General features: G+C 47.0%; 1 protein-coding gene across 1 annotated transcript; it reads right to left on the bottom strand.

Annotated features, from left to right (window-relative positions):
• Positions 1-7268: 7268 nt before the first annotated feature.
• LOC105043664 (probable aquaporin TIP5-1) lies at positions 7269-8463 on the bottom strand. Its single transcript, XM_010921301.4, has 3 exons — positions 8262-8463; positions 7928-8178; positions 7269-7790 (listed from the first exon to the last, which is right to left on the bottom strand). Exons 1-3 carry the CDS (start codon positions 8386-8388, stop codon positions 7398-7400), a joined length of 771 nt encoding a protein of 256 aa, XP_010919603.1. The 5' UTR covers positions 8389-8463; the 3' UTR covers positions 7269-7397.
• Between the last annotated feature and the right edge of the window lie 5234 nt (positions 8464-13697).

The raw sequence follows: 13697 nt of genomic DNA, 5'->3' as shown, positions 1-13697 counted from the left end.
CGACATCTGGCCAGAGGAAGTTCATAGTCATCGCAATCGACTACTTCACTAAGTGGGTGGAAGCCGAACCTCTGGCGCAAATCATCGAGCGAAAGATGGAAGACTTCGTCCAGAAGTCCATCATCTTTAGGTTCGGATTGCCGCACACCATTATCACCGACAATGAACGATAATTCGACAACCAGGACTTCAGAGATTTCTGTGCGAGATTTCATATCACGCACCGACTGACCTCGATCGGGCACCCACAGTCCAACGGTGAGGTCGAGGTGACCAACCGGACTATTCTACATGAACTGAAGACCCGACTAAATGAAGCCAAAGACCTATGGGTCGAAGAATTGAACTCTATTCTGTGGGCATACCGAACGACACCCCGTGTCCCGATCGGAGAATCTCCCTTCAACTTGGCCTACGGAATGGAAGCAATGATCCCGCTGGAGATCGGGTTACCGTCGATCAGAGTCGAGCAGTATCATGAGCCAGACAACTCCGAATGTCGGAGAGCTGACTTAGACCTCTTACTCGAACTCTGACGTGAGGCACAGCTTCGTATGGCTTCCTACCGATAAAAGGTGGCCTGGTACTACAATGCTAGGGTTAAGCCGAAGCTTTTTCGATCCGGAGACCTGATCTTAAGGAAGGCGGAAGTCTCGAAGCCCCTGGACCGAGGGAAATTGTCCCCAAACTGGGAGGGACCCTACAAGATAGCCGATACCTACGGATCGAGAGCTTACCGACTCGAGACCCTGGAAGGAACGGCCAACCCCAGACCTGGAATGCCGACAATCTGAGGTTCTACTACCAGTGAACTTTGTATCCCCTCATCCGGAATACAAATTCAGTTTCAAAATTTTGGAGTCCGGAATCTCGACTCTTCGACTGAGGGTCGGCGCTCGCCAGAAGTACGAGCCCCGATGCCCCGACTTGGGTCCAACGTTCCATCGAGAATCAACGGTCCGATCACCAATGACACATCGGATACTTACGAGGATCGATATATCCATAACGACGGGAGTCGCACTCCTTCTACAGTCAAACTCTCGGGCGAAGCGGCCAACTAACTTGCCGACTTGGCCCCGGACAAGAAAGGCAAAGCGCCAACGCGACCAATGTCGCGTTCGCAACTTACCGACCAGGTCACGATCGGTCGAAGGATATTCGACTTACCACCGTTTATCATACGGCACGACGTATGTACCCGACCTAGGTCTGGGTAATGGGAACTCGACTTGTCATCATTTTTTTGACTGGACGCATCGGATGCCATCCGACTGGACGCATCGGACACCATCCGACTGGATGCATCGGACGTCATCCGATTAAATGCATCGGACGCCATTCGGCTGAACGCGTCGGATGACATTCGACTATCGGGTCCTACGGAATGATCCGACCATCAAGCTATGTCCGGAGGTCAGTCGACCTTCGACTCAACGAACACGCCCGACTCACATTTGAGCGACGGGCGTTCGACTTAAGCTCTCAACTGTCGGGTCATACGACAGTTGGGAGGCTGATCTAAAGTCGGAGTTTGTTCTGCCTTCACCATGGCGCGCACTACCGACTATTTCGGATCGTTACCTAAGATCCTACCGAACGTCCTAACTAATACGACGGGCTCACGACTTATGCGTTCAAAAGCATTTCGGTGAATCACACAAGACACATCCCAGGATACATAGAGACAGAGAAAAAAGTCAAAGTTAAAAAGAATTTTGATTTCATTGGAGCTCGAGCTAAGTTTACAAAATTAGGCCGAAGCCCGATTACAAGTGTACCAAGCAAAAATAAGAACAAAAGACCGACTAATCTTCGGAGTCGGCTTCCTCCACCGGGTGGAGATCGGGGGTGGTCGGCGCATCCACTTGGGCTTCAGAGGTCGGGGCCACTTCAGGAGTCAGAGCCGCCTGGCCTTCGGTAGGCTGGTCTGCGTCGGCTTCCACCACAGTGGTGCGATCTCCCGACGATGAGTCAGCCATCTCCTTCGCAGCTTGGGCCTCCGACTCTGGCGGGACGATGCTGCTGAGGTCGAGCTCCGGATACAAACTCCGGATGGCTTCCCGAGCATCCTCGTACCCCACTCGGTACGAGAGGAAATCGCTTTCCAGAAGTTCCTCCTGGTACTCCTCGGAGTCGTGGAAGTCCTCCACGGCCCGACCCATGGCTTCTTTTGCTGACTCCGCCTCCGCCCTTGCTATGTCCGCGTCGACCTGAGCGGTGGACAGGTTCTCCTCAGCCTTAGCGAGGTTACCTAAGCTCATTCGGAGCTGCTCGCGTTCGGCCTTGAGCTCCTTAGCGAAGTCGTCCCGCTCATGGCGCAGCTGGCGAACGGTGCGGAACTTCCGCTTGGCGTCATCCCGGGCCGATTACAACTCGGTCCCCGAAGCGGCCAGAGCGCCTGTGAGTCGGGAGACCTCCTCGGTGAGGTAGGAGATCTCCCCCTCAAGTCGGGCCTCCCGGTCGACCGACTGCTGCAGCTGGTCGACCAGTATGACCTTGTCGGCCTCAGCGGTCATGGCCTTATCCTTCCAGGCCGCACGCAGATCGTCGAACCTTCGATATCCGGCCTCCAGCTCGGATGTGTTATAAATCAGCTGCAAAAAATAAAGTCGACCGTCAGAAGACCAAACTTATGAAAAACGATAACGAAAGCAGAAAGGAGGAAGACTTACCCGGATCATAGTCGGGTAGAAGGAGGACAGCATGTCGGATACCCACTAATTCTTCATGACCTTGACGTCGGCCGGAAGGATGAGCGCCTGGCATAGCCTCCTGGCTAAGTCGTGGTTGGCCAGGGCCGACGCCCCTTCGAAAAATAGGGAGTCGGTCGACACTCCGCCACCGACCGACCTCCTGTCGTCGTCGGATGCCATCGGGGCCTTCCCCCGTGAGGACACCCAGGACATGATGTCGGAAAGGGAGGGTATGCTCGAGCCCAACTGGGTCCCTCCCGAAGGCGCAGCAGCTGCCGACGCGGGTTGTTCGGGCTCGCGCGCCTCTTCCCGAACCTCTTCTGCCGGCTGGGCAGCCGGCACCTCCTCGATCGATTCCTCGGCCGCCCGTCCCTCAGGCGAGGCTGCCCCCTCGACCGATGGTCCCTCCGACGGGACTTCAGCAGGCACTATCGGCACCGACAGTGCGATGACTGACTCTCGATCCGACGCCCGTTCGGAAACAGACTCCGTTCCCACCGTCGGTACAACTTGAGGCCTTTTGGGAGGCCGCGATGGTCCGGCTCCTTGCGTCGGCCTCTTCTGCGCCGTGTACTGCCGGACATCGACTGCCGTCAGTCTCATCCTCGATGGCATATCTGCAACAACGACAGACGATTAACATCAAAAAAAATAAAAAAAATAAAAAATAAAAACAACAACAGCAAAAACACAGACCTAGGCGAGGAACCGAGCTGAGACTGACATCGTACAGGGCCTACTCGGTGACGAGCTCCCTCTGCTTCGGCACCGAGATGTCCTTCAGACGGTGGAAGTCTTTCCGGTCCCCGACCTCCACCCGACTGTTCTCGTTTGGTTGGATTCGGGGGTCCCTCCAACGGGTAGGAAACTCCCAAGGAACGGAAGAGGAGACGAAGAAGAACTAGTTCTTCCATCCATGAATCGACGATGGAAGACTGGTGATAAAGGAGAGACCCTTTCGAGGATTTAAATACCACCACCCTCGGGCTTTAGGGTGGAGTCGGAGAACAAAAAAGGCTCGGAAGAGTGAAATTCAAGGATCGGTCGGCAAAAGCCGACACAACAGGATGAAGCTGACTACCAGCCGGACCGAGTTCGGCGCAAGTTACGCCGGACATAGCCCGTAGTAGTCCAGCACGTTCCAGACGAACTCCGAAATCGAGAAGCGAAGACCGATTCGGAGGTCCTCGACGTAGAAGGCCACCTGGCCCTAAGGCGGGTTATTAACCCGACCATTGGCTCCAGGGGCGAACAGCTGAAACTGCTCCGGGATGCAGTACTGCTCCCGGAGCCGATCAACATTCGGCCCCGAAAGTGAAGAGACCACCTCCGGGGTCGATCGGGAATCATCAGTCGGGTTCCCCGACCGACCTCCTCGTGGAGATGTTCTAGCCATTACATCGGAACAGAAGTTAGAGAATAAGAAGAAGAAGGAAGAGGACCACGAGGAAGCAAGGAAGAAGAAGGACAACGGTGAAGGCTCCTAGGGAAAAAGATTTCCTGAGGGGGGAAAATGGAGACGGTTACCTGAGGCAAGGGACCGCTCAACCAGAGTTTCGATAGCAAGTTTGAAAAGTAAAAATCCGGATGCAGGCGACACTGTATATATAGCACCCCCCAACAGCCGAGATGAAGGCACGACCAGCGAGGATCTCCCTGATCGTGACACGTGGTGACATCTGGGCCCTCCTGCGGCCCGACGGTTCGACGCACCTGCCCTCAGATCGGGCCACGTCACCTCCATCCGCTTGAGCAGACCCGGCCCAATGGCCATCTGCCACGCGACGGAAAGGCCGTGGCATTTCGCGTTCCCGAAGAGATGGCGGAAACGGCGGTTTTCATTCCCGACGAGACTCTGACACCGACAGGACGGGACGTCCGATACCGACGGGACGGGACGTCCGACACCGACGGGACGAGACGCCTGACGCCGACGGGATGGAACGTCTGACACTCATAAGATACTTGACACCAGATCAACCAACGGTACGATCGTCAGGGTTAGGACTTAATGCGATGGATATCTACTCCTTTCGTCCGACGCTGTCGCCCATGCAAGGACGCTGGCTAGTGCACCGTCCGACTCAGGAGTGGGGGGTGCAACTGTTGGGATATGCCGACCGGTCCTTCTCACGCCGACTCACCGTCGGACCCGCCTGACCGGCACCCGACTCTACCGACCGCACCGACCGAAGACTGCCGACGTCGCCCGACCTCCGGTCGGGCAGACCCTCTCCGTTCCCGACTGGCCGAACTGTGGAGTTCGATATCCGACTCCCGCAACACCTCCGACTATCCGCCGGAGGGTCCCTGGGATTCCATCCGACATTCCTTATCCAGACACCGACGTACAGTCGGTTGGTTCCCCCGAATGCCGTACGACTACTGTGGGCCGCCACCCTGACAAAGACGTGCGGAGTAGCCGTCCTGGGACATTGTCCCACCTAAGGCATGGATCAACCCTAGTGATTTGACAGTCCCACGGCGACTTGACAGCCCCACGGCGACTCTGACAGTCTCCGACGATTTGACAACTCTCTCATTGTCTGTGCCATTAATGACGGCATCACGCCGCGCTCTACTATAAAACGGGGAAGGCAACAATGCTGGAGGAGGTTCTTTTTCGAAACCCCTGAACTCTTCCTCTCTAGCTCTCTCTCTCGCTGAGCTCTTTGATTCTTTTCTACTGTTGCCTAGTCTCTTCCCTGACTTGACCGTCGGAGAGTCTCCGCCGGAGACACCTCCGGTCAGTATGGACTTCTTTTGCAGGCGCTCGCTTTCGATGACCAAACGACGAGGGGATTGGTCGTAACACAACGAGATCATCATCTTAAATTCAACTTCGTGGACAAAAGATAGGAGCAGAGTGGGGACTGAGATGGTTTTTAATCGCACAGACAGAGAGGCATCTCTGATTAAATCAGCATGCAAGGAGTCTATCACTAGCTCTGGGCACGTGAGCAAGAAGCGCAAATAAATGTCATGATGTAGAAGGAAATATTAATCTGTAGCTAGAAGCCTTTATTTGGTACATGTATTTCCGCGAGTAAAAACTGAAGGAATTTATGTACCAAAAAAAAAAACTGAAGGAATTTGCATTACAATAATATTAGCCCTGAAAACATGCAATATATGTGAACTATGACTGATTATGGTTAATGAGAGGAAGTATTCAAAATGCAGCCTCATTTTTACGTGGCGTAGTTTTGTGAAGTTTTCCGTTAAGCAAGAATTGAGTTCCTTGACATACATATATTTTTCAGTAGATATGCTTTTGTGTTGACGCAGGTATCAGCAAAAGCAAGCTTTGTGATAGTATCTTCATACAAATGAATGCTCAAAAAGAATCGAGTAGTTTCGTGTTGTGATATTAGAGGAGCCTGAAGAAACTATGCCTCTATTACCATATAGAATATACAATAAATAATTTTTGGGCCATCAAAATAACGAGATAGCAATGCAATGAAGGACCTCGGTTTTGTTTTGGTAGTTGCAAAGACCTGCACAGGTGATAATGCTTACAAAGGAGAGGGGTGACCGGGTGAAAGAGGGAAATCTTTAGTATTAGTATTTATTTGACTATATGTGGCAAATTATGAATTAAGCTTGTCTGGGATATAAGATACGATGGTAAAATGATTAGTGATCCAAGAACGTCATCAGATCTCCCAAAGATTATTATGTTCACAGCTTTAGTCATAGTATTAGAATCCTATGTGGTGGTTAAATGTTCATAGTGAAGCAAAATTCGAATATTCATATGTGCAATAGATGCATCAAATCTTCCAGTCTAAAATCTCAACGGCAAACTGATGTCTGCGGGGACAGGCCATTAGGTTGATGGACCACTTGAAATATAGGCCGTCTGGCAAACAGTGATGTTAGATAGGATTAAGCCATCTCATATACTTATTGTTTAACGTTACAATGTCTAATCGTGGGTTAATGACTAAAAGATGATCTGACGTTAATTAAAACAAAATTCAGACGGTTGGCCGAGATCCAGGTCATGTTCCTATCAAGAAACCGCCCCGGGTAACACTTGCATCATAATGGCAAGGTGGGATAACTAGCACCCAACATTTTCCAAAGCAGACCTTGCGAACAACCCATGGGTTGTCTTAATCTAAACTGCGGCGAGATAGGTCGAAATGAGGGAGTCGAGAGTCTGACCCAGATCGCCGATGGCTTGGTTGGGTGCTTCCGCGGGGGCATGGTTTTGGTCCCAAGTATCAATCAAATTCTTTATTTCCCTGCAGGACTGCTGAAGCTCCAGAATTCACACTTCCGGTTTCATGATGTATAGGGCTCGTTGAAGGCCTACTTGGCCGAGTACAAACAAGAGTATATAACGTGGGCCATGCGAAATGTATTCGTGTAAATATGATTTGATTGAGAAATTATATCTTGCACTAGGTGCACCAGACGCTACGTGAAGAAATATGAACCAAGATGTGTGATTGGCATAGTGCGCCACCGAATGGAGTTCATATGAACCAACTACTGATCCCGCCAGAACAATCTTGCAGTAATAATCCATACAAGCACCACAGATCCGTTCGCATTTAAAAACTGCTCCAGTGCTTGAAACTGACATTAGTATCAAAACTGAAGCAATGTTCATTTGATTAAACAAAAGAAACTTGGTGGGAAATTACAGTTACATGTCAAACCAACTACAAGAAAACAAGAACCACCCTCTCAAACAACCATGGCTTCTCCATGCCGGGAATCGGAGGCAGAGGAGAGAGGCGGGTACACGAGATTCTGGTGGACTAGCGCAGCCAGGGCCGCACCGATCAGAGGGCCCACCCAGTACACCCCTTGGTTCTTGAAGTCCCCGCTGACGACGGCCGGTCCGAATGACCGGGCCGGATTCATGGACCCGCCCGTGAGCGAGCCGGTGGCCAGGACGCACGCACCTGCGACCATCCCAACCGCGAGGGGCCCCACCGCCGAACCCCCTCTCAGTCCACTCCCCCTCTGGTCGGACGCCACGTATACCGTGTACACCAGCGCGAACGTCGTCACGCCTTCCAGAATTGCCCCTCCGAACCCCGTCATCTGCGTCGCTATTCCGGTCGTCGGTACCGCCTGCCGGAAAGGCATTTGAGTCCATCTCTTATCGTCGAATTCTTTTCTTTTTTTCATTTTCATAAAAGACAAAAAAGAGATTTTTTTTTCCCAAATTCATTGCAAAAAATGCAAACTTAATTTGACTGCTTGCTGACCTGGCCGGCGGAGGCGACACGGAGGACGAGGCAGGCGAGGGTGGCGCCCACCAACTGAGAGATCCAGTAGAAGATAGCGGTGGGGACGCTGACGTGGCCGGCGACGGCGAGACCGAAGGTGACGGCGGGGTTGACGTGACCGCCGGAGGCGTCGGAGGCAATGTACACCGCTGCAAAGAGTGCGAAGCCCTGCGCCACCGCCGTCGCCACCAGAGACGACGCCTCTGATGTCACGTCCGGAGTTAGCATACCTGCAAACAGAGAAATGGAGTTCAGAAACAGAATAAAGCCATTGAGAGACAGAGGGGGAAGAGCGAGAGAGAGGGAAACTGACGGGCAGAGATGGCGGAGCCAACGGCGGCGAAGACGAAGAAAAAGGTGGAGATGAACTCGGCGAGATAGGCGCGGAGGGCGGGGAGAGAGATGGACTGCTGGAACTGACTTCGGACAGAGGAAGCCATTTCTCTGTTACTTTGTTTCAGGGTGGTCAGCCAGGGAAGGAGGAAGTGGATAGAAAGATAGATGTGTGGAAATAGATGAAGGAACACGGTTGGTGGTGCTTTATAGGGATTGGGGACCGTCCGGGGAAGGACGTTGGGAGCCGTTGTTGGCGGTTTTCGATCCCCTGACGTACGGTTTCTACGATGGGTCGCGACGTCGGTAACTGCCGTGAAATGCACGGGGCCGAGCGGGCAGGCGGGCCATTAGTGAGTTGTGCCCGGACCTCCTGGAGCCCCAAGGTCAAGTGGGCCAAGATGGATATTCCGTAGAGATTATGGTCCTGGTTGTAGGTACCAGTCACAAAAAGGGCAAAGATGGTCAGTCCAACTTAGTTTAAATTTTACCCAAGTGCTTCAAGAAAACAAATCATAAGGGGTTCAGTCTGCATTGATACAAGAATTTTATTGTTGTACCTTTTATGTGATTAAGCTATTACGACTCTACTAGCCCCTAGTGGGACCGCAATAACCCGACATAAGAACTCTATTTTATATCGAGGTCAGTTTTACTTTGGGTTAGAAATTAAGGTCCGCTGTAGCATTTGCAGGGTATAGCCCATATTCATTTGCAGGGTTCTGGATTCAAATACGTAACTGCTGTACCCAAGAAATTAATGTTTTAGGTTGGACTGCTTGGGGGATTGTGCGTCGGGATGCAGGAGAAACTTTGGCCGGCAAGCGTGGCACGAAAGATGCAGGATAGCTGCGATGATGTTTGGGCATGAAAGGCTTTGGCCCAGCGTTGCAGTCCATGTACGGCCACTTATGGATCTACCCCATAACTTTTCTCTGAAAAAGAAAAAAAAAAAAAGATAATGCTTGAGATTAAAAAGATAAACTGGTACATGCCATCCTCCAATTTGAAAACAAATATACTCACTGGATGAATTTTCAAATATGTATTTTTTTAATCACCACAATCAAGGTGTCCAAGTTAAAATGTTGGTTATTCCAAATTGCAATTTAGATGGTTCTTTGCAGGACAACAGCCTTGTACTCCCGCATGCACAAATAAAAATTGAAACATAAAAGCTCACCGAAAAGAGTGGCACTCTAGTAACAGGATTGTGGGATTCTGGCCTCCTATAAATCCTTACTCTTTTGGCTTCTAGCTATCCTTTAAATTGGTAACCATTATGATTTCACAATGGCTTTGAATACAGTCTCCACCATTATATATTAAAATAATATTATTTAAATATAAAAATTTAAATTTAAATCTTAGAATATAATTTTTATTTTCAAATAATATCAATTACATGACTCTCCACAAATAATAACTATCATTAGCTTAGAACCCATGCGATGCACGATTAATATTTATTTCTTCAAATAATATTTTTATAAATTAAAATTCAACATAATATAAAAAATATCATAGATAATATCAAATATTTTAAATTAAAATATAAATTTAAAATATTTAAATAATATAATAATAAAAATTAATATAATCATTTTTATCTTTTACTGACAGAGAAATCATTCTTTGAATCAATATTTTCAGCATCAATTGTTTCAGAATCCTCATCATTAAGTAGAGTATGACCACTTATTTGCATTCCTCATTTATCTCTTTTCTTCGTAGTCTATCAATAAAAATAATATATATTTTATTATTATATAATTTTTTATTTTATTGAATTTTTAGTCATCATTAAAGACTTACTTCAGAGAAAAGGTAGAGACAAATTTTCTGATAGTTGAATTGTTAATAACTTCTTAGTTCCAGTAGCTCAGAATTTCATTCAGAATGATTAAGAGACAACGAAGGTCTATACATATTTGAAGTAAGTAGTTTGTTTCTTCAAATAATATTTTTATAAATTAAAAATCTAATATAATATAAAAGACATCGTATATAATATTAAATATTTAAAATTAAAATATAAACTCAAAATATTTAAATAACATAATAATAAAAAGTACCATAATCATTTCCATCTTTTACTGTCAGAAAAATCATCACTTGAATCAATATTTTCAGCATCAATTGTTCCGAAATCCTCATCATTAAGCTTAGTATGACTACTTATTTGCATCTCACATGCATCTCTTTTCTTCATAGTCGTATTAATAAAAATAATATATATTTTATTATTATATAATTTTTTATTTTATTAAATTTTCAGTCATCATTAAAGATTTACTTCAGAGAAAATATAGAGATAAATTTTCTGATAGTTGAATTATTAATAATTTCTTAGTCTCAGTAACCCAGAATTTCATCCAAAATAACTAAGAGACAATGATGATCTATATATGTCTGAGATCAGTAGTTTGTGTCCGTTTTGTATGCATTTAAGAATGGATGGTTAAGTAGTAGTAGGAGGTAGGCAGTAGTCATATTGTATTTATATTTATATGCATGACTGTAGTACTTGACCCATGAGGATAATCCTAATTAATATTTTTTTTTGCCCTTAGGTTCAAAGCTAAAAATGTGGAGATCCAGCGGCCAAGTGGGAAGACAAGCAAAAGTGATACAAACTTAGAAAACCTTTCTAATCTCTCTTAAATGCTCTTTTTTTTTACAAATTCATAGGTTATTCACTAATCTCACAATAATCATTTTTTTAGTCTTCCACTCTCTAAAATATATTTTTTTTTATAAAATAATCGATAAATATAGTTTAACCTATATTTTTTTCTATTTATTTAAACTTTGAATTATAAATTATTACTAAATCTTAAATTAAAAAAATAAATAAAATTTTCAAATAAAGCATTCCAGCTTCTTTCCCTAAAATCCTACTCTTCTCCCTCCTCTCTCTTCCTCTGATAGCGAAGAAAAATAGAACGCAGCCTCTCCTCTCTCTCAATAATGTCCATCATTTTTTTTTCACATTCTTCTCCTTCTTCCTCCTAACCTCCACCCAACTCCTCCTATCCTCCACTCATATTCTCACCCATAACAGGAAAGCCCTCCACCGGTCCTTCTTCTCCCTAACCTCCTTTCTCTCCCCAACCCAACCCCCTTCCCCTTCCTTCCCTAAATACCTCCGCCACCGTCGCTGCCACCGCCAGCCCCGCCCACCTCCCCAGCGCCACTACTGGCATCAGCGTTAGCACCTCCCTCGCCAGCTCCACCTAGGGATGAGGCGAAACTTCTCCTCGTTGGTGGTATTGTCGAGGTTTTTCATCCAGATGGAGATGGAGGCGATGTTGGACTTTGGATGGGAGCACGGAGCTCCTAGCGGACTTGATCGATCCAGGACTTGGGAGAGGAGAGAGAGATGGAGAGGAGCTCACGTCCTTGTTGAAGTTGTCGAGGGGGATGGATGGCGAAGCCATCGACCGTGCTCTCTATTCCCTCTGTCTTATCGTCTACTTCATCTCCTTCTCCTCCAACAGTGGCTGAGGTGACGGATCGATGAACGACGGCTCCTGCCCCACTCTGGCGCCCCCTCCTCCTCTGATGGTGGTGAACTCGCAGAAGCTTCCGCGAGCTGATCTCTCTCTGTCTCTTTCTCCTCCTCCGACAACCAGAACGACGGATCGATGAACGACAGCCGCTGTCCCACTCTGACGCCCCCCTCCTCCGATGGCACCCCCTCCTCCTCCGACGGCAATAAACTCACAGAAGCTTCTGCGAGCTGATCTCTCTGTCTCCTTCTCCTCCGACAGCGGTCGGGAACGATGGATCGATGAATGATGGCCGCTGCCCCACTCTGGCACCCCCTCCTCCTCTGACGGCGGTGAACTCGCAGAAGCTTCCGCGAACCGATCTCCCTCTATCACTATGCATGCTCTCAAATCACCGACGGCCGTTGCCTAACTCCGGTGTCCCCTCCTCCGACGGCGATGAACTCGTAGAAGTTTCTGCGAATCGATCTCTCTGTCTTTCTCTCTTACGATACGTTTGACAATTTTTTTTTTTTTTTACCACGTGGCTCCCTCCTCTCTCCCCCGGCACCCACACGGCAAACGGAGGCCTCTCTATCGAGAGGCCTTTGATTATATATATATATATATATATATATATATATATATATATATATATATATATTAGATTATTATTATACTGATCAATGAAAATTTGAAAGAGAATTGTTTTAAAATTTTTTCTATCTATGGAAAGATCCCTGTTTTTATATATATATATATTAGATTATCATTATACTGATCAATGAAAATTTGAAAGAGGATTGCTTCAGAATTTTCTGTATCTATAATTGGGTGCATCCAAGCAGGTCATTAGGTGAACCACATATGTCCATCCACGTACACAATAATAATATTTAATGATGTGATAAAATGTTCTTCCGGCTTTCTAAAATGTTGTGACAAAAGATGAGACCACGTGTAACTCATTGGGAAGTGGCCTGTACCCTTGCTGCTTTTTGCTAGGCTAGTGTTCTTCCAAGCTTTTCTCCTCTTTTTTTTTGTTTTTTCCCTTTGTTGCGGTGGGAAAGGGAAATATCCGTTAGGAAAACCAGCTGGCCCTGCAAACCGTCCAGTTTCCGAATTCCAATCCGCCCCGTCCAGCAGGCGGCGTCACACAGCCTTAGGAAGCGAGGACTGAAAAGAACGGCCTGCCATTTCCTATCACAGCACTCACTAGAGCTGTCGGAATGTCGACAATCTGGCCTCATGCTGAACGTTTCTTCCTCTTGTCTTTTAACCGTTTAATCTTTTTCCCAAGTTTCAGAAGATTTCAAAAATGTTTCATAGCTGAAAAAACTAAAGAAAGTCCATGAAAAACCGGAGATTCTGGCAGTAGGAAACCAATAAGGTTACTCATCACTTCTCCACAAGGAAGGGAAAAGAGTGAAGCAGATGTCAAGCTTTTCCTTTTGAAAAGCAATGAATCGAGTTATAAAGTCTGAGCCATAATAAACAGGGTTAATAAACTAATGCAAGCTTGCAAGTTTGTCTTTTGTTAGGCCTATAGGGAGAGGAGGCATGCAAGTGAGCCGTCCACCCAATCAAATACCTGCCATATTAGTGGATGGCCCATAGGAGCTTAGGAGTCACGCCCGTCCAAACTTTGATGATGATGTTTCTTGCTTTGTTGTACATGATCTTAAAGTATATATATATATATAATGCTTAAGCTAGATGGGAAGTTTGACTCTAGTTCTCCACCGAGGTCCTAGGTTTAGACTTAGGTATTTTCTGCAAATCATTTGCGCGCATCTACATCATATGAAATTAGAGCAGCGTTCATAATTATTAGATTTCTATCCAAGCACTTACAAGATTAGATGTGTCTATTTTGGCTCAAATATGCTGTAGAGAGTAGGGAGCCTATTTGGCTGTAAAAGCAT

Source organism: Elaeis guineensis, chromosome 4, assembly GCF_000442705.2.
Source record: "Elaeis guineensis isolate ETL-2024a chromosome 4, EG11, whole genome shotgun sequence".
NCBI lineage: Eukaryota > Viridiplantae > Streptophyta > Magnoliopsida > Arecales > Arecaceae > Elaeis > Elaeis guineensis.
The sequence above is the reverse complement of the archived record's forward strand: the minus strand, read 5'-3'. Positions and strand labels throughout refer to the sequence as shown.